We start from the raw sequence: 26,546 nt of genomic DNA on the forward strand, positions 1-26,546 counted from the left end.
TAAAAGTGCTTGACTTTCATTTGTCAAATCCTGAGGAAATGACCCATAGGGAGGCCATCTTCTGAATTCTGACATCCAACAAAAGAGCTATCCCTAATCCTGACATTTAGTTTTCTTAAAATTAAATCACCTAATAGACCTTGGAGGATATGAAAGTAAAAAAAAAAAATCCATCAAATTGATCCCAGACTTGTTAGGAGGGATATATAATAAAATATAATAGTCTATTCTTATCAGAAATGTAAATCATACTTGCTAGAATATTCTTATTATATGTTCCAGGTTGCTCCAAAGCTTGCTTTTAAATTTTAAACACAATTGGTGTGCCTAAACTGTCTTTGTCTTTTACAAAACTATTTTGACAATATGCCTGGCCTACAAATCCCGCAGTAAGGGAAAATGATATTGACTACTTTTCTAAAAGCCAGGGATCTTATAAAGAGAAAACTCAGAAAAACAAGCAGTTTAGGATCATTAATTCCAACAAGTTTCTCTAGTTGGGGATATTTTGCTGCTAGGCACTACGTTCTAAACCAGCCTCAGGAGGGATCAAGGCAGGTGTTTATAGCATCACATGCTATACCACTAGGTTTGGTCAGGCCTCATTCATTCTGAGTTAGCGTACATCAAGGGTGCAATGGGCCTCCTAATCCAACCCATTTGCTATGGGAAGAATTAGATAAGGAATCATTTAACCAATGGTGGCGGGAGGGGGGGGCTAGGGAATCCTTAGTTAAGGGAGCATTTTAACCTGAAGGGCTGGGGTAGCCCAGAAAACACATAGAAGTTAGTATTTTCAGTCTTCAATTCAGATAGAATAAATGAGCAGAGGAACAGATCAGTTAGTCTATCTGGCTAGAAAATGTTATCAAACAAGGAGAATTGGAGTGGAAATCTCAATTCTGGATTCTGCATGAGCTTTTGTCCTTAGTTGGTTTGCTTTAAAGAATCTCAAGTGTATACATTATATACTCTGTTCAGTCTAAGAGATTTTCTTCACCTGACCTATTATAGTGTAGTGGAAATTCTTGTTGAGATATTTCACTCCAAAATAGAGGAGTGATTGAAGAAAACGATTTTGGTACATAGGAATAGAATATAAGCTTATAAGAAATAAAGAAGCATTCAAAGGATCCTAGAAATAATGTTATATGTAATCTAAAGAGATTATTTGAATCATTGTAGACTATATTATCTATAATCATTTTGATTAAAGATACGATATTAACTAAAAGAAAATAAATTTTGCCGAAAGCATAATAGTGTATTATGTAAACACAAAACAGTATTTTACTTACCAGTTCTTGCCCCTAAAATCAAAATGTCCAACCTTGAAAATGGCCACACACATACAACCACACACACACACCCATAAACCCTATTGTGAAATAATGAAAAAAAAGGTGAAAAAAAATTTTATTATAAAAAAAGGTGAAAATTTTAATTCACAGGGAATCCTTGTTGATCTGCCAAAAAGAATATGTGTAACAACAACTGCAAAAGAATATATATAATGAAATCATAGAGCACCAGGATTGGTTGTTGTACATCTTCAGAATCCAAAAGGGAAGATGAGGGGCAGCTGGGTGGCTCAGTCAGTTAAGCGTCCGACTCTTGATTTTGGCTTAGGTCATGATCTCAGGATCCTGGGATCAAGCCCTGCATAGGGCTCAGCACTCAGTGGGAGTCTGCTTCAGGATTCTCTCTCTCCCTCTCCCTCTGCCTCTACCACTTCTCGCACTCTCTCTCTCTAAAATAAATAAATCTTTTTTTTTTTTTAAAGGGAAGGTGAATGAACAGCCTTTTGAAAATGTTCATCAGTGTTGCCTGATTCTTGTCACTATACCATTTCTTTTCAAAAATTTCTTTCAACCTACCAGTGTCTCCTGCTTTATAGAAAATGATTCTTGTTCAATGAAATTTGAGATTTTTATACTTATGAAATAGTTTCTGAGAGTGGTAGCCCAGCCAGAGCCAGTAAATGGCTTGGAGGTCAGGAGAAGGAATTTTAGTCTTCACTGTGGGCATGTGATGTTTTCTTGATTTAATGCTATATTATGTAAAATGCTCTGCAAAAGCAGTTTCTTTCTTTTCTTTTTTTTTTTTTTTTACAGATTTTATTTATTTATTTGAGAGAGGGAGAGAGAGTGCACACAAGCAGTTGGGAGCAGCAGAGGGAGAGGGAGAAGCAGGTTTCCCACTGAGTAGGGAGCCCAGCAGGGAGCCCAGCAGGGAGCCCAGCAGGGAGCCCAGCAGGGAGCCCATGTGGGGCTAGATCCCAGGACTCTGGGATCATGACCTGAGCTGAAGGCAGATGCTTAACCAACTGAGCCACTCAGGTGCTCCTGCAAAAGCAGTTTCAAGTACCACTCCTCAGCCACATTGCTGCTCTAAGCCCTTCTGTATAGACAGTTTGAATCACCATTGTCTGTCAGGGTCATTTTTGAGTCACCTTTCATAATGTGCACTGCTCTTTATACCATGCAAAGTGGCCTGGCCACCCAACACTCATAGAGCACACCATCACCTCTTACTGCCCACTGTGGCAAATTATTCATATATTGTCATAATTTTTAAAATGGTAAACATTTAAGAATCCATTTGGAATAGTCCAAGGGAATTCATGAAGATAAACGAATTTTGAGTAGGCTTATTTGGGAAGGAGAAAAAGGGCATACTTTTCCAGTAACAAATGGTAGGCAATACTTAACTAGCAAGAGGACATTCTAAGTAAGAGAAAAGGCAGTTGAAGATCTAGAGGGTAGTGGGAGAGCTCTGGAATCAGGCACAGAAATTAATAGAAGCCCAAGATAGACAGATTTGAGTTGGTCTTATTTTTCAAATAATTCTAATTTTTAGACTTAAATGAGTTATATTCCATGGACTTAAAGAGGTTTTTTTTGGGGGGGGGAAGAGTTTTCAGATGTGGTCTCCGAATTATATGGAGATTTTTAGAAATTATGGAGCATGCCATAGAGATTCCACAAAGCTAGAAATGAATAAGGTCAACAATTAAACAATTATTTTTGAACACATGTTATGTTATGCTAGGGTTACAGTGATGAATAAGATACAGTCCCAGCCTGAAGGAGCTCAGAATCTGGGTGGGAGGAGGAAGGAAGTAGAGAGACTTTGTTAGAGGAGGTAACCCTTCAGACGGACTTTATTATGATGAATCTATAAGGGACCCAGTGAGCCTGGGTTTTTAGACATTTGCCCCCTAAAAGAAAGTCATCTATTTTCAACTTTTACAAAAAGGAAAACATATTCGGAAAATGACAAGTTAGTATTTTTGACACTATGCCCTAAGACAAGAATCTGATCAAGGATTCTTAAATAATGTCAGTAAGCAATTAGGAAAGAGTCAACATTGATTTACCCTAAACTAATTCCATTCACCTTTTTGATAAGGTTATAAAAATTCATAGATCAAATGAATCCAATTTATTTAATAAAGTCACTCAAAACATCCTTGGGGATATAAAGAGAAATTGAAGGTATATGAAAGTACTTGGATTGAAGCCAATTGGAAAATGTCCAAAACTGTTGCCTAACAGGATAAGAGGATAGGAGTGTTCATGGAGTGTTGTTGTTTTGCTCTGTTAGGTGTCTTACAAATTATTTGGATGAGGATATTTTCATTTATAGATAGCACAAAATTGCAAAACAAAACAAAACACCAGAAATCGGTTCCAGAAATATCTCAAGAGATTGTAACATTCTAATTAAATCAGTCATCAAATAAATGTGTGTGGGGGGGGTGGGTTTCATAGCATGGTAAATTTCATAGCATGGGTAAAAAGTTGAGTAAATATGGTAGAATTCTTTAAGTGCTATTTACTGGCAACACAAGATTTAGATTGCCCAGATTCCAATGTCCTCTGCTGTGGTGAGGCTACATTAGAAACAATATATGCAATTCAGGGTATCACAGTGCCTGCTATATTTAAAAAAAAGATTTTGAGAAACAGCTGCTTAAGACACACTTGAAGGAACTAGAGATATTTAGTCTTAGGGAGCATGATAGTCTAATTCAGGGATATAGGTAGGATTGACACAATCAAATACGTCTTTTAAAAATATTACTCTATCTGCAAGGTGGAGAACAATTGGAGGAGACAAGAGTAAATATGGGGAGACTAATGAGGAGAGAATGTCATGACCTAGGTGGGGGATAAAGGATATTTGGAGACAAATAGAGGTTAATTGAACAGGAATAAAATGGATTGGATACCCATGTGTAGGACACAGAATGAAGGAAAGTGATGAGGTGGTTTTGGGGGAACATTAGGTCCAAGATGCTGGCAAGTCATTTAAGAGACAATTATCAGATGGGCTCGTACACATTCTAATCTAGTGTACAGAGAATTTGTGGTTGGAAATAAGGATATGGGAGGCATCTGAATAGAGTGAGTATCAACAGAGATGGACGTTTATATGATCTTTTATGGTTCATGGGCCACTTCAACACTCAGCATAGCTCTTTGCAACAAAGCAAGTCTTTTTTTTTTAAAAGATATTTATTTATTTATTTATTTATTTATTTATTTTAGAGAGAGTGTGTGTGTGTGTTTGCAAGTGGAGGGAGGGGCAGAGGGAGAGGGAGCGAGAGAATCTCAAGCAGACTCCCTGCTGAGCATGGAGCCAGATGCTGGGCTTGATCTCATGACCCTGAGATCATGACCCTGAGCCAAAATCAAGAGTCTGATGCTTAACTGACTGAGCCACCCAGGTGCCCCAGCAAAGCAAGTCTTATTATGGCATTACAAAGACATGAAAACCAAAATTATGTAAATTTGCTTAAGATTTCAACACTAGTAAGTGACGAAACAGGACTTGAAACCAGGTGTCCCAATACCAAATTCTAAAATCATTGGTATGTGACTTTTAATCCCACTATAGTGCCTATCCAGTGGTAATCAGAGCTATAGAAGAAGAGCTTTCCAAGGGGAAGAAATATGATGACCACAGCTTGAGACATACCTGTTTTAGGGACTAGAGAGAAAAGGATCCAATAAAGGAAAAGGAGACAGCAGTTAGAAAGTGCCAGAACACGAGGAGCCTGGGTGGCTCAGTTGGTTAAGCTTCTGACTCTTGATTTTGGCTCAGGTCATAATCTCAGGGTTGTGAGATTGAGCCCTGTATTGGGCTCCACACTGGGTGTGGAGCCTGCTTAAGATTCTCTCTCTCCCCCTGCCCTTCCTCCCTGCCCACCCACCCCCCACTGTTCCCTGCTCATGTGAGTTCTCGCTCTCTCTCTCTCTCTAAAAAAGAAAAGAAAAAAAAAGTGCCAGAAAAATGTTTGATTATAGAAACCAAAGGGGCAGGGTAGGTGGAGAACTTCCAGAATGAGGGGATGGCTATCATTCTCAGGTATTGCCTAGAGGATCAGGATACTCAATTCTGAGAACAGACCACTTTCTTTATTGCACATTTGCCTTTTTCTCATCATTCACTCTCATTTCACTTGTTTTGTCTTTAGCTCTTGAACTAGATTATAAATTCCTTGAGGGCAAGGTCTATGTCTTACTTTCCTTCTACTCTTTGTGCTGCCTGATGCAGAGCTGTAGCCATAGACTGATATGAAAATGTGAAAGCTCTCTGCATGCAGATGATTAATCATCACTAAAATTTTTCCAAAGACACAGGCTCTAGTGCCAAGAGCACATTTGTTTAAAATGTGCGCTTAAATTTGAATGAATCTGCCTAAATGCTGCCATCTGTTCTTAGGCAGTTTCAGAAATGTTTTAATACAATTTTACCTTTAAAAGGACAAATGTAGGGGCATGCTTATGAGACATAAAGACACCCTTAAATAAACACAGAGCAGACACCAGCACATTCAATCACACTTAAAACAGCTACACATAAAGAATGTTTTCTGAGGTTTAAGAAAATTTTAGCTAAGAGGACAGCAACTACTACTTCATGCAGGAAATATTTATGAGAAGTTACAAAATTGTAGGCATGGACTCTGACAGCATATTACTGCATTTTAATTACAGACTCCAGAAATACAATTTAACTTGATGTAAATTTCACATTCCTTTGAAATGGGTCCACTCTTCCATTATTTGCTAATGGCCACATTTTGCTGTGATTTCAGTGTATCCATGTAGATGCTGAAGACAGCTGTTGGGGATAGTCTCTGTGTTGTTCATTTATATCAATCGCCAATTTGACTTTTGTGACAGTACTGTAGAATTTATCGTTGTGTGAATATAACAGTGAAATGAAACCCATGTTTAAGTTCTGCAAATAACTTCCAGTCACTTTCAAGACACCTCAACTTAGGGTCTAAATTTGAGTTGCGGTTTTGCAGGCACAGTTATTTGCCGATCCACTTCAGCATGCAAAATCACACACTGGCCAGATCTGGGTATAGTAATTGTGGCAACAGGTAATGGGGTCACATTTTCAGCCCATTTAACTCACTGGCTACATCATCACCAAAATAATGCCAGTATTTTGACATCAGTGTATTTTGCTACTTGGTATAAATCAACAATGGTGTATATCAAGAACTCCTATTTACAGAAAGAAATTTCTGGTTAAAATAGCATCCAAGTGTGTTACCCTATCTGAATACGTGAGCATCCATATGGAAATTGTTTCATTAAATCCCATTTTGCAGAGGTGGAGAGCTGCACCCATTTACTTATGTGAGCACTCATTTGGAATATTTTTAGATGATTTTTTATTTTTAGGTATCAGAATTTGCTTCTGATCATTTTAAATACATAGAATATTACAGATACAATTGAAGTCCTCTTGTTGGCCTTTTACTTTGTATCCCTCACAAAGGCAACTCTTATCATTAATTTGCTGTGTCCTTCCAAACCATATTTTTGTACTTTAATGACCTAAGTTATAGAGCCATGAACAAATTTTTTAGGTAACATTGCTTTTTTGATTACCTAAGTTCTATCACAGGTATCATTTTGATTATCTAAGTTTATATCATTCTTTAATATGCTTTTTTTCTTCAGCATTTCAGAAATCCCATCTGTCAATCTATCCAAAAGGTGCTTCATTTTAACTTCTCTATAGTTTGAATTATCCCAGTTTATTCATCTTTTCCACCACAGATGTTCATTTAGGTGATACATCTTGCACCAATTTTTTACTATCCCCAAACAGTGTTGCAGTAAATGTTCATATGTGTGTATATTATCCACACCTTTTCTCTCTCCTGGTGTTCCCTGTTTCAGATTTCTCTCCAGGAAATACCTCGTAGTCTGAGACTGGGTTGTAGGTTATATGCATCTGCAACCTTATCACATATTGTCAAATTGCTCTCAAAAATTGATTCTTTTTTTAAAAAATTTTTATTGTTATGTTAATCACCATACATTACATTGGTTTTAGATGTAGTGTTCCATGATTCATTGTTTGTGCATAACACCCAGGGCTCCATGCAGAACGTGCCCTCTTTAATACCCATCACCAGGCTAACCCATCCTCCCACCCCCCTCCCCTCTAGAACCCTCAGTTTGTTTTTCAGAGTCCATCGTCTCTCATGGTTCGTCTCCCCCTCCAATTTCCCCCGCTTCATTCTTCCCCTCCCACTATCTTCTTTTTTTTTTTTTCTTAACATATATTGCATTATTTGTTTCAGAGGTACAGATCTGAGATTCAACAGTCTTGCACAATTCACAGCGCTTACTAGAGCACATACCCTCCCCAGTGTCTATCACCCAGTCACCCCATCCCTCCCACCCCACCCCCCACTCCAGCAACCCTCAGTTTGTTTCCTGAGATTAAGAATTCCTCATATCAGTGAGGTCATATGATACATGTCTTTCTCTGATTGACTTATTTCGCTCAGCATAATACCCTCCAGTTCCATGCACGTTGTTGCAAATGGCAAGATCTCATTCCTTTTTATGGCTGCATAATATTCCATTGTATATATATACCACCTCTTCTTTATCCATTCATCTGTCGATGGACATCTTGGCTCTTTCCACAGTTTGGCTATTGTGGACATTGCTACTATAAACATCGGGGTGCACGTATCCCTTTGGATCCCTACATTTGTATCTTTGGGATAAATACCCAGTAGTGCAATTGCTGGATCATGTGGTAGCTCTATCAAAAATGGATTCTTAATGTATATTCTCACCAGCAGTATATAAAAGTTCCCATTTCCTTGTATCTTTACAAACCTTATCTCATTAGACTTTGTTTTTTTTTTAATTTTGTCAGTCTGACAGATGTGAATGAAATAGTTTATCATTATGGCTCAAATTATTTGTCCTGATTATTTGTGAGTTTGAGCACTTTTTTTCAAATACTTATTGACCATGTTCAGGTTTCCTCTTTATGGGTTGCCTGTTCATATCCTTTGCTCATTTTTTTCTGAGTTGTCTTTTTCTTATTGACATGTGGGAGTTCTTTATTTCAAATATTAATCTTCTGTCAGCTGTATGGATTGCAAATATCATCTCCCAGTCTTCTAAATTTGTGGCAGATTTTATCACCCAGAAGTTCTTCAATTTTGGATAATTTGGTCAAATACTTTCAATCAATTCATTTTTGTGTTTAATGTCTTATCATAAAAGATCCATTACTAGGGACGCCTGGGTGGCTCAGTCGGTTAAGTGGCTGACTTGTGATTTTGGCTCAGGTCATGATCTCATGGGTTATGAGATTGAGCCCCGTGTCAGGCTCCACGGTCAGTGGGGAGTCTGCTTGAGATCTCTTCCTCTGCCTCTCTCCCCACTCGCTCTCTCACTTTCTCTCTCTCTCAAATAAATTTCAAATAAATCTTTATTAAAAAAAAAAGATCCATTACTACCTTGGGTTGACTATGATATCCTTCTGTATTTTCTTATATTAGTGTTAAAATTGTGTTATTTTATGCATAAGTCTTTAATACATTCTGGAATTTATTTGTGTCTGGTGTGAGAAAGCAACCTAAATTTATTTTGTTTAAGATGGAGAGCCGGTTATTGTAGCACCATTTGTTAATTAGTCCATCCTTTCTCCACGGCAGTGTGATGTCTCCTCTATCTTATACAGAGTGCTGAAATGAGCCCAACATGTTTTACTGTTTATCTGTTCCTGCAGCAACACCACACTGTTTTAATTACCGTGGCATTATGATATACCCTGATGTATAGCAGGACAAGTTCCCCTCTCTTGTTCTTCTTTCACAGAATTATTTTTGTTATTTTTTAATATTTGCTCTTCCATCTGTGTTTTAGAATCAATTTGTTTGTTCTGTTCCACAAACATAATGTGTGGTATTTTTATTTCAATTGCATGGAATATATAGGTTAATACAGAGAAATATATATATTATATATATATAAGTGTATAATGAATTCCCCCACTGCATCCATTTTCACCTTTTTTCCCATGACATTCCCATTAAGCATTTGCAGTATGGCTAGCCAAGGTTACGGTAGGGAGTGTGGTCATGTAATGAAATTAAGTTATCATATTAGTAAGAGGACCCATGCTTTACTTCATTTGAACTCTTTCCTCACTTTCTGAATTAACCCATCCATATCTGTTGTCAGTCATTCAAGAGACAGTATATTAAAAATAACTCACTTTGAGAGATCTCAACTACAAGCTTTTTGTTGAGTTTGACAGCATTAGCTTCATTGGAAATGTCATACCATTACAAACATAAATCTAAACTTTTTGATAGTCTGCCAAAATTCTCATTGTTCACATTAATTTTGTTTTGCACTTTCATTTTACAGACTCCAATGAACCAGGCTTCAACTCGTTCCCACTGCATTTTCACTATTCATTTATCAAGCAAGGAACCAGGATCTGCAACTGTCCGGCATGCTAAACTTCATTTGGTTGACCTGGCTGGTTCAGAGCGAGTTGCGAAGACTGGAGTAGGGGGCCAACTTCTAACAGAGGCCAAGTATATCAACTTGTCCCTACATTACTTAGAACAGGTAAAAATGGGCACAACGGGGTGTAACTGTATCCAACATTTGCTGATAGACTGCATCAGGCACTCTGCTAGCATTGTTGTTTTATTGTTTTCTTCCTTTATTTTGGTAAAATATACATAACATAAACTTCATCATTTTAATCATTTTTAAGTGTACAATTCTGTGTCATTAAGTTCACAGTGTTGTGTAACCATCACTGCCATCTATTTCCAGAACGTTTTCATGACCCCAAACAGAAGCTCTGTACTCATTAAACAATAATTTTCCATTTCCTTATGCTCCCAGTACCTGGTGACCTCTATTCTATTTTCTGTCTCTATGAACTTGCCTGTTCTAGATACTCAAATACGTGGAATCATACAATATTTGTCCTTTTCAGTCTGGTGTATGTCACTTAGCATAATGTCTTCAAAGTCCATCCATGTTGTAGCATGTATTTGAATTTCATTCCTCTGTAAAGCTGAGTAATGTTTTATTATATGCACGTGCCATGCCCTGTTTATCCATTCATCCATCAATGGATGCTTGGGTTCTTACTCCTTTTGGCTATTGTGAATAATGCTGCTGTGAACAGTGGTGTAGCTACTAGCATTTTGTATATACCATTGCATTTAAACCTTCCAACAGCCGTATACTGTTGGTACTAATTATTCCCATCTTAAAGATTTTAAAACTCAGGTCTTCCTGAGGCCTTCCCAAGGTTACCAGCTAATGGTGAGATGAGGATTCGAATCTTGAATTGCTTGGCTCCAAAGACCATGTTTTCTCTCACTATACCTTATTGTTTTTGTTTTTGTTTTTGTTTTTGTTTTTTCTCAGTACTGCTTTTTGGCAGCATTAATAATAATTTATTATAGAGGCTGTTAAAACTAATTGTTTTTATTATAAAATTTGTAGTGGATGTGAGTATAGGTTATAAATGGCCTCCCATGGCCTATCTTTTCAGGCTAGTAGATTAGTTGTGGGAACATAATTTAGAGATGACTGATATCTTTTCAGCTTCTGGTGACTTCATCTAGCTGGTGATTGTGATCCTATGAAGGTTCTCTTTGCTTTAGCTTCTTCCCCTGCCAACCCCTACCTCAAGTTTACTACAATCTATCCCAGTTTATGCTCTATTTTTGATTTCTGAATCTGACTCCAAGTGCAAAGAAAGCTCATCTGAATTTAGCTAAATAAATTTTCCAGAAAAAAAAAAAATCCTCATCCCTAAAATGAGCATATTGAATTAGATGATTTCTCAAGTTCTTCCAGCTCCATGAGTAAAGTGCTGTGACTTGAATGTTAAAGATGGCAACTGCTTCCAAATTCTAAGAAAAAAAAAAAAAGAGAAAAGCATGATCAAAAACTGGAGAAGAGAAGTACAGAGTATATTGGCAAGGCAGAAGGACTTGCTAATGAGTGTTGGAGGCTAAAAGATTTGAAAAAACAAACAGAACTCCCCCCCTTTTCTTTTACTGCCTAATAAACCCTTTTGAGACTGATATTGTCCTGATGTTAAATGCTTCCTAATGGTCAAGTTGGCTGAGAAAGCAGATTGAGAGAAACCTAAGGGAGCTGTATCTGAACAAGGTGCATGTAGTTAGGCTCTGACTAAATGAACCCCAGTAAGGCAGCACCCAGAGATTAATGGCCTGCATGGTGTTCAGATGATTTTAGTGTTTCTGACAAGACTCAGCCTTCCCTACCTCTTCCTTGCTCAAATATTACATAGTACTTTTGCTTAACAGCTTTTTACTTAATAGAACACTTATAAAACACTGACATGAAAACATAATGGACTATATTCAAAGTGCTTTATTTCAAAGAAATATACCCAGTTGTTTCTGATGGTAGCACTGTCTGCTTTAATCCCCATTGTGCCCATCTGTTCATACAAAATTATATTCATTAGTTAAATCAGAATTTCCACCAATTGTTATCACTCAAGGAAAACCTTCTGCCCCTAATCCTCTCTTCATTCTACACAACCTTTGCAAGCTGCTACTTCTCATTAAATCTCTTCCTCTCCCCACATCTCTTCTCTTCAAAATTCTTATAACATCAGCCTCATGTGAGTAGTCTTGGTGGCTCTATGCATTTGATTTTCTATATAATGAATTTATTTATTTACAAGGAGCAGTAGTGTGCTGAGGACTGCGCTAGGCACTGGAGCATAGTGCTGAACAAAGTAGAAACGGCCCTTGCACCAAAGGTCTCAGGGGCCAGTGCAGGGAGATGCGCATGGAATAAATAGTCATTAAGTACTTGGCTGTCCTCCAGGTGAGTTGTTCAGAGAAAGGCCAAGGGGTAAGGAGAGCTTGTAATGGGGGACCAGACTTCGGCTGAGGAGGGCAAAGGGAATGAAAGTTCTCTCAGGGCTGATATTAAACAGAGACTCAAAAAACAAGTAGGAGGGAACCAGGCAGGGCTGGGGTTAGAGCATGTCAGGCAGTGGGAACTGGGAGTCTATTAGCCCTTAGCTCCAGTCCAGGGGGTTCAATTTAGCCAGGGCCACAGCAATACTCACATGTCATTGACCTTTGGCTTTCTGAATGTCAGTTATCTGTTTCATGTGCATCCAACGCATCACTCCAGCTGTTAACTACTTACACTGATCTACAAATGTCTTCCTGGAGGTTATGGCATAAGGTAACAGAGAGAGAAGGAGGGGAAGATTAGCATGAGAGGGAAGAGGGACAGAAATATGGAAAACTGCCGGATATGGACATAGATAGTGGGGTTGAGTAAATCTAGGAGTTGTGGTGAGAGAGGAAGTAGGTGGGTAGTAGAGAAATTTTGGTATTTCACATAGAAAGAGATAAGCGAGAGAGAACCAAGGAGTACAGGGGAAGGAGAATAATAAAAAGAGGGGCAGATACTATTAATGAAATAACGTAATTCAAGGACTTTTATACCCAGGTTTTCTTTATGCAGGACTTGATTATGGGGTTAACAGACTGGAAGTATAACACATTTTAGTTTAACTCCATTCATTCATTCATTCATTCATTTCACTCATTCATGCAACAAACTGTGACTAAGTGTCTTTGAAGTGCTATGAGTTATGTTAGACAATGGGAGTAAATACACAATTGAGAAATGGTGCTATCAAGTTATCCAGTGAAGGAGCAAAGCATATAAACAAATCCTTACATATGGTCAGATAAATGCTGTATTAGCAATTCATTAATTCATGTAATTAATTACATCCTCTCAATCTCAGTTTCAATATATAGATGGAGATGTCCTAGGGAATAGAAAATCTGGTAACCTCTCTTACACTTATTAGCCCATGTTGGTTATAGAGATCCCATGCAGAACCGTCACTGCCTTTCTGGCCATCATTGTGGACCTTACACCTGCTCCCAGGGTACAGCCTTTCTGAGTTGAATGCACCTTATTGTGCTTATAAGTAAATAAATTTCTGTTTGTCAGAGTATTGTTGGTTTTGGAATTTTCCTTGTGTATGCAGTACTCTTTCCAAAAAGTCTCCTCAAAAACATTTTAAGCCACAATAAGAGGGTACATCTCAGCCCTAGAAATTAAATCCATGGAAGAAAAGGAGGAGAGCATGCATACTTGTTCTTACCATAAGCCTCACCGGGTGCTCCTGGTGTGACCCTCAGTCTCTATCAGCCCAAACATCAAGTGAGAAACCACTGGGAACAGAGTGTTTGCTCTCTGCCTCTACAGAAATCAGAATCTGGTTTTCCTTCAGACAGTTATCCACCATAAGTGGGACTTCTTCAGAGTTTCAGTTTCCACTTGGCTTCCACTGAATGTGTGTGTTCAGGAGAAAAACTAATGTTGCCAGTGCCAGTTGTAACCACTCCAAATCACTGTCAGTTTTCAGAGGATAATTTTCCATGTGCTGAGCTCTTTAAAAGAAAATCTCTTTAATTCATTGAATAGTAATCTGATTGATTGATTTTAAGAATAGTTTCTAGGTACTTGAAGATATTATTAAGTATAATGTGAGTTTCTACTCTTTGTTGCTTAAAGAATGCCTTCCCGAACATTTTTTTTTTTTTTTGTATTTATACATGGAATTCCAAGTGGGAGTAAACATTTAAAAAAAAAATCCAGGTTGTATAACCATCTCCTTAGCCTGTGCCGTTCAGATCATTTGGTTCCGGGCCAATTTAGAGAGCCCAAAGCAACCCCGTAAAGAATAATCCATCTTGGGCGCCTGGGTGGCTCAGTCGTTAAGCGTCTGCTTTCGGCTCCCAGGTCATGATCCCAGGGTCCTGGGATCGAGTCCCACATTGGGCTCCCTGCTCGGCGGGAAGCCTGCTTCTCCCTCTCCTACTCCCCCTGCTTGTGTTCCTGCTCTCGCTATCTCTCTCTCTGTCAAATAAATAAAAATCTTTAAAAAAATTTTAAAAATTTTAAAAATTTAAAAAAAAAGAATAATCCATCTTTGCCTCTTTCCCGAATACCGGCCATTTCTGGGTCACTCTGAATATCTGTATCTTCTCCAAGGGGTCTGGACTTATTCTGATATACCCAGGCTCCTTTAGAGCTGAGAAGATGCCTGTTCAGAGCTCTCTGGTAGAGAAATGGCCCAGGACTGGCTTTATATAGCTGTAACAAGTGTCCAGAGGGATCCTAAAGAACATAGCCTGGATACCTCTGCAAACGGAGTGCTTTTTGTTTTACTATCCCAGAAACAATCTCTATTCATCTTTAAAACATTTCTGTGAGATAGGCAGGTATTTTAATCCCACTTCTACAGGTGAGGAAACAGAGACTAATAAATTTAAGAGATCTGCCTAAAATTGCACAAGTGAGGCAGCTAGATTCTGCCTCTAAGTCCGGGGTTCTTTCTTTTATTATGCACTGCTTTCATTTTCCCCATTTTTAAAGACCATGCTTTCCAATCCATAGTCACATTTGGAATTTTAATTATTCTCTTGAACCATTTTAGAACCCTTTCTGGAAAGGGCTTTGGAATTGCCTTTACAACATTCACTGCAAGAGTAGCAGCCATGAGCCCATCCCAGATCTAGGAGTAGACCTTGACTAGTCTAAGCCAGTTGGAGCCTCGGCTGTAGTGATTGGTTCAGACATGGGCCCATGACCCAAGTTGGTCCCTAGGGAAGCTCGGGATATATGTTTAATGATTAGAGAACTCTCTGACATCAGTTATAAATAAGGATATTTGGCAGCCATCCCGTGGCCATGAAGAGAGGCAGACTTCTACAACATAGAAGGTAGAGCAGAGATATTGGCGAAAACTAAATCCTTGGTGGCAGCACTGACCTTTTGGGTTATGTGTAACCTAAAACCTTTCCTATTATAGTTACATAGGCCAATAAATTTACCTTATGAATAAATCCAGTTTGGGCTACATTTTCTGTTACTGCAGCCAATAGCAAATTAACTAACCCCATTGAATTTAATACCAGCATGAAGTTTAATAAGCATATCCTCCTTTATGTCATCTAAATTGTCATAAAGCTGTTGAATAGAAGAGATTGTTTCCTGGAGCAGGAAAAAAAAATAGTGACATTTGTTTTATAAAAGAATTTCAAAGTACTTAGAACATTGTCAGATACTTAATTATGATTCATAAACAATAATGCCACCCTCTCACACATCTGTCAGACCAACCCCTGTTTGGTCTGGTGTTTGGCATTTGGGCCTGCCTTGATTGTTAGAGATATTTCATTTGTCCTCTTGGTTCTGAGGGTCTGGAGTTCTACTCAGCATCCCCTGCTACCACCTTGCCACTCAGATTTGGGTCTGCCACGTTCCCCACTTCCTTTCCAATTACATCGAAACTCAGTTCCACCAAATCTCATTCCATACTATTGATCCTCGTGCTGTCTTCCTAGGTGAAGCTAATTACTCATTTATTTATTTATTTATTTCACATAAAGTTGTTGAACACATGTTGTATTAGTCAGATTTCTTAATCATAAACTGGAAAACCTACTGTAGCTAATTTAAGCAACATAGAATTTATTAAACATAAAGAACCTCAAGAAAAGTTAGAAAACTGGGCTTGGATACTACCCAGCCCAAAGCACAGCAAATAAGAGACACATCTAACCACACCACTGAACTGCTCTGTGAAATATTACCATTATCCCCCCTTGGCACCCAGGACAGTAAGTCCTGGCTTCCAGAAAGTTCCTGCAGCTGCCTCAAAGGAACCAGATGCTTTCGCCACCACACTCTCCTATAAATCTGATCTTCCTCTTTGTGGCCACCACCTCTCATCACTCACCTCCCAGCCCCACTCCCACAAGAGTGTCCTTTTGATGGAGCTAGGTCTCATGTAGAGCGTTGAGTTGTAAGAGAGACAGGAAGTGTTGCTTCATAGTAAGTGAAACTAGAATGGGGGTTATCCTGAGAACTGAGTAATAAGACAATGTAGTTTCTGCCCCATGGACTGGGGACCAGACACTGCTCTAGGCAGTGGGGTAGAACTGTGAATGAGAGAAACAAAGTCCCTGGCCTAATGAAGCTGAAAGCCAAGTAAGGAAGCAAATTTAAAAAAGTAAATAAATGAATAGAATTTCAAATAGTGATAAGAACAGGAAGAAAAATGAAATAGATTAAAAGCCTGGAGATAGGTATGTTACATTTGACAAGGTATTCAGTGAAAGCCCTTGTGAGGAGACAAGATGTGAGCAAAAATTTGACTGATGTGAAACAGGAAGCGATATGAAAATCTGGGCAACATTCTAGATAAAAAGAACAAATTCAAAGGGGTGGAGACAATCTTGGTATGGTGGAGCAGCAGCAAGGCAAATGTGGGCTATGAAAGCACAACAGAAGATGAGAACAGATAGGTAGGAACCAGATCATGCAGGACTTGGGTCATTGTGGTGTTTCAGGAAGCTATGGGAAGGTTGTAAGCAAGGAAGTGACTTGATGTAACTTATATTTTATAAAGATTTCTCTGTGGAGAGTAGACCGGGGGGGTGGGGAGGTGGGGAGGGTGGGCAAAAAGAGAAACAAGGACTGAGTCAAAGCCTTGTGTAGTCCAAGGAAGGGATGATGGAGGCTTGGCCTGGAATGGGCATGTCTTTTAGGTAAAACTAATAGAAATCGCTGATGGATTAGATGTTGGAAATGAGGGGAAATAAGGATGATGCCCAGGGTTTTGTCCTGAGCCACTAGGTAGATGGTGGTGCTATCAATAATGATGGGTAAAGACCGGAAAAGAATCAGATTTGTGGGGAGAGGGGTGAGAAGGTCAAGAATAGACATCCAAATGGAGATTTAGGGTTGCCACAGAGACAGCAGCTCAGGGAACAGGTGGAAGCTGATGATATCAGTTGAGGAGATGTCAGAATATATATGTATTTAATGCCAGGGGATTGGATGAGATTCCACAGAGAGAATGTAGATAAGAAAGAGAAGAGGATCAAGGACTGAGCCCTGGAGCACGCGGATGTTTATAATTTAGGAAGAAGGAAAGGAAGCATTCATTAACTAGTGTTTGAGGGCAGATGAAAACCAGGGAAATGTGGTGTCCTGGTTACCAATGAATAAAGTGTTTTTCCAAAAGGAGGCAGTGAGTACCTGGGTTGAATGCTTACTCAACTCAAAAGTCTAATAAGATGGCAATAAATGCTTTGGGTACAACAGGGGTTGCTGAGCCTTGGCAAGAGCCATCTTAGTCTTTAGACTAGTGGGCATGCAGGGTGGGAATGATCCAAGTGAGAGAGAGAAATGATGGAGAAGAAAAGGGATAATTTTAGGAGTAAGGTAAGTGAGAGGAGAAGGAGAGAATAAGGGGCTGGCCTTAGAAGGAGCAGTTTGGTGACACAGGAAGGGCAGAGTGTGTGGGGCATTTAGTGATGGGACAGCAGATGGTTCTGGTCTGGCTGCTCACATCTAATAGAAGGGTGTGTGGCCATAAGCTAAGACTAAAGGCAGGAAGAGGAGGCTGGGTGGAGGTCTGAAACAAAAGGATAAGATGTGAAAGCCTCATTCCTGAGAGTGGAGAAGTAATTTTTGAGAGAAATTATCACAGGATATCTGGTTTATAATAAAATCTGTGGTCATGAATTTAAAGCAGGACCAGTGGTATTGTGTGTTTTTGCCCCAAACAGCCTTTGAAAACAACCTTGTTTGGGTGCCTGGGTGGCTCAGTTGGTTAAGCGACTGCCTTCGGCTCAGGTCATGATCCTGGAGTCCTGGGATCGAGTCCCACATCGGGCTCTCTGCTCAGCAAGGAGTCCGCTTCTCCCTCTGACCCTCCCCCCTCTCATGTGCTCTCTCTCTCATTCTCTCTCTCAAATAAATAAATAAAATCTTAAAAAAAAAAAAAAATGAAAACAACCTTGTTTTATAAACCAAGGGAGTAGAAGAAGTTCTGATGGGAAGGGAGGGAAGGTTAGAACAATGGTAGGTGTTATTAGAGGTATTTTCAAGAGTCGGGTCCTTGTGATGCCTCTGAAGTCACATCTGTGGGTGTCTTATTCCTCATACTTGGGATGGACATCCTAGCACTGGGTTCATCTTCCTAGGAAAACTGTGAACCCCTGGTGGCTCCCTTTGGGGACAATTCCACAGCAACCTTTCATCCAGCTAGTACCTTCCTATTAAGTGAAAAGTAAGATGAGCAAGCCTTAGTTGAACCAACATAAACTTCCTCCATCACTTAGAATGGTAGCAAACACATATACAGCACTGAGCTAGGTACTTCTCAAAGTAATTTGTACATTTTAACTCTCAGTCATCCCAACTCCCTACGAGGTAGATGTTATCTTTTCTCTGTTTTACAGTTGAGGACACTGAAGCAGAGATGTTGAGTGACATGTCCTAGTAAGGCTAGAATTTGGACCTGGACAATGTGGTACCAGATTCTTGGATCTCCACACTAACCCCTGCTGTCTCTCATAGTTCTTATTTACTGCTCTGCCTCTTCTGCCTTAAAGATGGGTCATAGAGATCAATTTTGGTAAGATTTTAAAACTCTGGCATGATTTCCTTTAGAATTTTACATGAATTTTCCAATGGCTGAAGACAAGATAATAATGTATCCTATTCTATGCCAAGTTATATCATCTGTCCAAAATTACAGCGTTCACAGTGGTCTGTTTTCGCTAAGTTTACTTCCCTCCATCTCTACCATTATTGTACCAAATCATGTTAAGATATTTATTTTGAGCCCAAGTTTTAGATGTTACCCTGCATTCAGTTATGATTTCTGTTTGAATTTTCACTGCAGTTGCAGCTTAGCTGAGCTCCAGATGTGCATTGTCTGCTAACCTAATGCCATTATTTTTCTACCATGCCACAGGTGATCATTGCTCTTTCTGAAAAACACCGTGCACACATTCCCTACAGGAACTCCATGATGACCAGTGTCCTAAGAGACAGTTTGGGAGGGAACTGCATGACGACCATGATCGCAACACTCTCTTTAGAGAAAAGGAATATCGACGTATGTTGGTTCTTTCTGGAGATCTCAGTCTGAGTTTCTGTTGCTAGTTTATGAGATGGCGTTGAGGGTCCTGGGTGGGTTTCCATCTTTTCAGCTGGGTTGGGGTATGCTCTGAGATGTAAACACCCTATAGAGTTCACAGCTTTGGCTGGTTTGCCAGCAGTATAATTACCCCCATTTAAGAATGGACTTCACACAGCCCAGGATGGTGGGAAGAAGGCTCAGACACAAATTTTGGAAAGCCTGCTGCTGGGTTAGTTATCTTGGCCAGAGGACATGAGAGAGGAGACCCATTAGCTTCTGTTCTGTTTAGCTCCTGATTACTAAGATACCTTGGAGGCATCTCTAGGATGTGTCCCTAGACCTGTCACTGAGTGCAGCTCAAGGGCTGGCTACTGACTGGCTTTCCTAGGTTGCTTTAGACTCAGCTTCATGTTTTATGCACCACAGTCTAATGCTTGGGATCCAGACTTTCTCCAGAAGAGGAAAACAAGAAGTGGCAGGGTGTCTTCCAAAACGAGGCTAATCCCTAAGTGCATTCTAAGATGTCTCACAAAGCCTCTTTCTGGCCTGTTACAAGTGTTTATTTTGTAGTCATTCAGGTTTGTGGATTATAATAGTATCTGCTATGATTATGACATATATGTGGCTCTGGTTTCATAGATTAATAGTTGAAAACTACATACAGTCACCACGTAGGACCTCATGATCTCCCACATGTTTGGCATGGATCATTTTATTAGGCCAAAATAAAATTTTAATAAAACTGATATTCTAGAGCAAAGCTTCCTAATTTGGAGGTATGTTCCCTCATTGTGTTTTATACACATCACTCTTTAGATGTGCTTCTTTCTTCTGTGAACAAAAATTAAGGTTTATCTCTCTAAGCCATAACAGTTTAAGGAGTTATTTTGCTTTATAGGAGTCGATATCTACCTGCAGATTTGCACAACGAGTGGCGCTCATAAAGAATGAAGCTGTTCTTAATGAAGAAATCGATCCTAAATTGGTAAGCAGCTTTGAACTTACGAGTCTGGAAGAAAAATCAAAGTGGATCAAAGATTAGTAAAACTTGAGGGGCACGTCCTCCATACCAGGCAGTGTTCTAAGTATTGGAAACATATCAATTTATTAAATTCTCACAAGAAGCTTATGAGTAGATGTCATCTCCATTCCCGCTTTACAGATGACAAAACTGAGGCACAGAAATGTTAACTAACTTGTTGAGAGTCACAGCCTCCACAAGTGGCAGAGCCAGGATTCAGGTGCAGACGGTCTGATGCAAGGACCTGCCGCCTGCAGTCCCATCAGTCTGCTCCTAGGATAATGAAATGAGTCCTGAGGATGCGTGCAACACAGTCATGGCCAGTTATATTTACATGCAGGTAGTAGCCTTTCAGAAAACATCAGTTTAAGTTTCTAGAGATAATAATAATAGACCATCTTCTATAAAAGCTAACAGAGAAAAAGAAGTTTTAATGGTTATTAAGTAGAACCGTATTTTGCACAACTGTCCTCTTACTTACTTTAGAGACAAAAAAATTAATCATTGGGGTGCCTGGGTGGCTCAGTCAGTTAAGCATCCAACTCTTGATTTCAGTTCAGGTCATGATCTCAGGGTCATGGGATTGAGCCCCGTGTTGGGCTCCGTGCTCAGTGAGGAATCTGCTTAAGATTCTCTGTTTCTCTCTCTCTCTGCCCCTTCTCCTGCTCCCTTGCTTTCTCTTGCTCTCTCAAAATAAATAAATAAATCTTTAAAAAAATTAATCATTGGTTGGGTCCATGGAAAAATAGCCAAACTTCTAGTTTTATAACAATGAATCCTGCTTTATCAGAGTGCTTTTTTAAAGCAAAAATATTTGCAAGTTCCATGACTCAGATCCTCATTTTAAATGCAGATGTTTTCTCTCTATTTTGTTAGTCTTTTCTAAATGAAATACAACATGGAATCAACTTATGCCAACATTGAAAATGTAGAAATAAAATATTTCAATTTTGTACATTCCCAAATTAAGATTATATTACTTTTCAAATCACTCAGCTTTTAAAATTTTCTCTAGAACATAAGCTAGTGTAGGCTTAGCAGTACACATTATAAAAAAGGGTGTGAAATCTCACCAACACTGCTTCATTTATAAATTCCTCAAATTCCAAAATAATAATAATAATAATAATAATAATAATAACCTTCTCAAATCCACTGTTACCCATATTAATTATTTCCTTCTGATTGTTTGCCCTGTCTCCCTGAAATCATTGCGCTGAAGTATAGAGACAAGGTTAAAAGAATAATGTGGTTACTTGTTTTACCCCGCTTGCCTCAGGAGCTTGAGCAGCCCAGATGGAAATCTCTTCTGGAGAAACCAAGTGGGTGAGGCAGGGCCTCTTTGCAGCACAGGCTCTGGTCACACAGTGCCCCCGCTGGAAGAAGGAGTCAGAATTCTAAGACATGAGTCAAGTGGAAGGGAACTCATAGGATGACTTCTTCTGCCATCCCTGCCTCACCAGCAAGCAGCCCTGTAGCATCACAGCCTGAGAAAGACAGCCATGAGTTGTTAGCCTGAAAACAAAAATTAGTGCGTAATTGAAGGAAAATGAACATATTAAATGCTGGAGGGTTTTTTTTCTTTAAATTTGGCTAGAGAAACTTTGAGGGTACTTGAAGAATGTGAAAAAAGGTGAACGTTGTCATGTGTTTGATGTAGGGCTGCAAGAAATGTAAAGAAGAAAGAAACCTGAGTCAAAGCTGACAGCTGTTAATTGAACAAATATTGAGGTCTTCCTTGTTAATTTTAGCCATTCTGATGGGTGTGAGGTGGTATCTCATTGTGGTTTTCATTTATATTTCCCTGATGCCAAGTGACACTGAGCACTTTTTCATGTGTCTGTTGGCCATTTGTATGTCTTCTTTGGAAAGACATACAAATGTTCATGTCTTCTGCCCATTTCTTGACTGGATTATTTGTTTTCTAGGTGTTGAATTTTTAAGTTCTTTATAGATCTTGGATACCAGCCCTTTATCTGATATGTCATTTGCAAATATCTTCTCCCATTCCGTGGGTTGCCTCTTAGTTTTGTTGACTATTTCCTTTGCTGTGCAGAAGCTTTTTATCTTGGTGAAGTCCCAATAGTTCATTTTTCCTTTTGTTTCCCTTGCCTTTGGAGACATGTCTTGAAAGAAGTTGCTGTGGCTGATGTTGAAGAGGTTACTGCCTATGTCCTCCTCTAGGATTTTGATGGATTCCTGTCTCACATTGAGGTCTTTAATCCATTTTGAGTTTATCTTTGTGTATGGTGTAAGAAAATGGTCCAGTTTTATTTGTGAGGTGATGAGCACTGGGTGTAATATGTAACTGATAAATTATTTAACACTATATCTGAAACTAATGATGTACTATATGTTGGCTAATTGAATCTAAACAATAAATAAAATAAAATAAGATTTGTAGGTAAAAAAATATATATATATTGAGATCTTCCTGGTGCAGAACAATCTGGTAATTGACAAGTATTATCTCCTGGTCTCTTTTATAATGGCTTCTAAAAACTGACATTACTGTTCATGACTTTATGGACAGAGCTTTTCTGAAGCACAGGTGGCAATTGCAAATTTGTCCTCAAAACCACCCAAAACACAACTTGGATGGGATTTCCAATATCTTGCTCTCAAAATCCAATGGCACATATGGAACCAGCCCTCTAAGATCAGGATCACCAGGGTTTTGACTTGCTTTCTTTACAAGTTTTAATACCTCAGTAAGACAAGGTGATAAAAGGATTGTAAAGAGGTCAGAGTCTTTCGTGACTCGTATGGGCCAAAATCTAAGGACAGGGGTGCCTGGGTGGCTCAGTAGGTTAAGTAACTGCCTTTGGCTCAGGTCATGATCCTGGAGTCCCAGGATCGAGTCCCACATCGGGCTCCCTACTCAGTGGGGAGTCTGTTTCTCCCTCTAACCCTACCCGCTCTTGTGCACTCTCTCTCTCAAATAAATAAATAAAATCTTTAAAAAAAATCTTCTAAGGATGGCTCTCCTTACAAAGTTTCTACAGTAATTTGATGGGAGGTGTGAGTGGGATGCGTGCGACACAGTCGTGGCCAGTTATATTTACATGCATGTAATGTAAATATACATTATTTACATAATGTATATTTATGTACATTAAATATACATTATTTATATTTGTATAATATACAAATTATACAAATATTAAGTGTAATAATCTCAAAATCATGAAAAGTTGGCTTAGTTTTGAGATTTCTGTTCAGTGACAGAAGTTAATTTGGTTGTTAGATTTGACTTTGAAAGCCTTAGCAGAAGTAGAAAATATGGCATCAATATTAATTTAGTGGGGGGGGGGGAGATACAAATGAATGACTCACATAGTTCCTGTCTAAGGATTTTCACTCTGCAGAGCTTGATGGTTCTGAGCATGTTTTTGAAAAGAAGCAAACAACGAAAACCCACTCAATCCTGTGCATTTAAATGAAATTCTAGGAGGACTGACATGTTCAAAATACTCAGTATCCTATTCTTTGTAACTTCTGATCCTGTCAATGTGGCAGAGATAATATGAGCTCCACCTATATATAAAATTTAACAAGCACTTTTGAAATATATGTCTGAGGTTGAATAAGGTAATGTAATTCTCCAGGGCCCAGAAACCAAGCTGAAGCTGCAGTTGTCCTGGAGTAAAGGGATGAAGGGAATTGTAAGAAAGGCATCAAAGTTGGAGCCCTGGAATCTTGGAAGATGGATGATGAACCCATGACATCCTCTATACTTCCCAACATAAAACCAGTGAAAGGGTGAGCCAGAAAGGAAAAAATCTGCCCACTGGCATAGGAAGATGCTAGGGAAGCTTATCTGCCTTAACCTGAACTTCAGGTGGAGCAAAAGGTGGTTTCTCTGGAAATTTGAAATCCTGAGGCTCTGCTTCCCATGGGTTTCAAGTTCAAATTTACAAACTCCCTTGGTCTGGTAGACTCCAAGCCAAGAAGTTAGATAAAGGAGCAATAAAATAAATCCAAAAGAGTAGAAAGACAGGAATTAAAAAGTGTAAAAATGAGCGAAAACAAAGCCCAAAGCAAAGATACAGTGGAGAGGAGTAACCAAACCTGAAGTTGATTTTTAATCTATTAATAAAATGAAAAAATCTCTGGGAAAATTAATGAAGAAAAGAATAAAGAAGGCAGAAATCCACACAGTATTTGGAATGAAAAGAGGCCTTAACTATAGGTACAGTAGATAGCTTAAAATAATAATAAAGTATGTTGAAAGACTTTATGGCAGTAAATTTAAAAACAAACAAAATGGACAATTTCCTATAAAAACATAACACTGAAGCTAATGCAAGAAGAATTTATTTTATTATTTTATATTTTAAGAAGAATTTTTAAAAACATGAATATATCTATGACTAATAGACTCAATAATAACAAAGCTACCAAAAGGAGAGAAAGAAAAAGAGAAAGAGGAAAGAAGGAACGGGGGAAGGGGGGAGGAAGGGGAAGAGGGAGGAAGAGAAAGAAGGAAGGAAGGAAGGATGGAGCAGACTCCATGTTTTTTTTTAAGTTTACCAAATATTGAAGGAAGAATATAAATTGAATTCAGTCTGCCAATTCTTGTTTTAGGAACTTTGCATTATGATTATTAATACAATATGTGGTATCATGAGCTAGTTGGGTTTATTTTGGGAATTGAAAGATAATGTATCATTAAAAAACATGTTAGTGTATATAGTAAAAGAAAAAGAGCCATGGGAAAAATAAACACCAAATTTCAGGTAATGGTAATGGGGGATTCATTTAGAGAAGGCTATACAGAGGTTCAGGCTTCAAAAGCATCTGTAAGGTTTTATTTCTTAAGCTACATAGTAGGTATATTGATGTTCACTTAAGCTAAGTAGTGGGTTCACAAGATATCCTTTATATCTTTTTGTATATCTGAAGTAGTTCATGCTAAAAAAAATCACTTGAATCAAGGTGATTCGTCACATTCACAGTTGAAAAGAGAAAACTTATCTGATCACATCACTAGATGCAGAAAAAGTATTTTTAACATTAAACATTCACCCATAGTTTGAAAAGACTCATCAAACTATGAATATCAGTGAACAGCCTTAAAGTGATTAAGGGTATCAACCAAAAACTACAGCAAACATTTTGAAGGTGAAATGTTAGAAGGAGTAAGATAAGAATCAATATCTGAAGCATTATACTTGGAAGTCCTAGCTAGGACAGAGACAATTAAAAAAAAAAAAAAAAAGGTATGAGGATTTGAAAAGAAGAAAACATCTGTCATTACTTGCAAAGAATTTGATTGCTTATTTAGAACATCTAAAAATATTTAATGATAAACAGAACCAAAACAATGTTCAGAAAATTATTTGGTACATAATCCATACATAAAAATTAATTGCCTTCCTATAAATCAAAAGCTAACAATTAGAAAATGTAATTTTACAAAAATTTCATTAATAATAGCAATAAAAACTTTAACATTCTAGGGAAAAAATCTAATTAAACATATATTTATAGAGAACATGATAAATCTTTATTGAAAGGAATCAGTGGAAAGCCATACTATGTTCATGGATGAGATGATTCAACATCACTAATTTGATATGTCTTACCAAATGACCCGTTTTTTTAAAAGATTTTATTTATTTATTTGACAAGGAAAGAGCACAAGCAGGGGGAGGGACAGGCAGAGGAAAAGGGAGAAGCAGGCTCCCCGCTGAGCAGGAAGCCCGATGCGGGGCTCCATCCCAGGATCCCCGGATCATGACCTGAGCCATAGGCAGACAGTTAAACAACTGAGCCACCCGGGTGCCCCCCAGATTACCCTTTTAATCAAATTTATTTCCAGTTAAAAATTGAGGAGGACCTTTGGTGGAATTTTACAAGCTGTGTCTCAAAGTTATACAAGAGAACAAATGACCAAGAACAGCCATATCTATTTTGGAAAAGAATAAAATGGAAGGGGCTTATTCTATCTAAATGTCAAAATTTCATAAGATATAATAATTAAAATAGCATAGTATTGCTGCACATATAGTCAAGTACATAAATGTTTTTAACTAAGAGCCCAGAAAAAGACACATTTATATGTAGAAACATGTTATATAACAGAATTATAATAGCAAATCTTACACGGTTAGCCATATAAAAAAATAAAATTAGATACATATCTCATACTTTATACAAAACAAAAGCCTAAATGTGAAAAGCAAAG

General features: G+C 38.4%; 1 protein-coding gene across 1 annotated transcript in view; it reads left to right on the top strand.

Moving 5' to 3' along the window:
* The window catches only part of KIF6 (kinesin family member 6), a 430,038-nt gene that overhangs the window by 131,601 nt on the left and 271,891 nt on the right, over nucleotides 1-26,546 (top strand). Inside the window, exons 7-9 of the mRNA XM_044917220.1 lie at nucleotides 9,717-9,923; nucleotides 19,168-19,311; nucleotides 20,234-20,320. Of these exons, the coding sequence (XP_044773155.1) occupies nucleotides 9,717-9,923; nucleotides 19,168-19,311; nucleotides 20,234-20,320 (438 nt within the window). The remainder of the gene's footprint in view (nucleotides 1-9,716; nucleotides 9,924-19,167; nucleotides 19,312-20,233; nucleotides 20,321-26,546) is intronic.

The sequence above is a fragment of the Neomonachus schauinslandi genome, chromosome 8 (genome assembly GCF_002201575.2).
Source record: "Neomonachus schauinslandi chromosome 8, ASM220157v2, whole genome shotgun sequence".
NCBI lineage: Eukaryota > Metazoa > Chordata > Mammalia > Carnivora > Phocidae > Neomonachus > Neomonachus schauinslandi.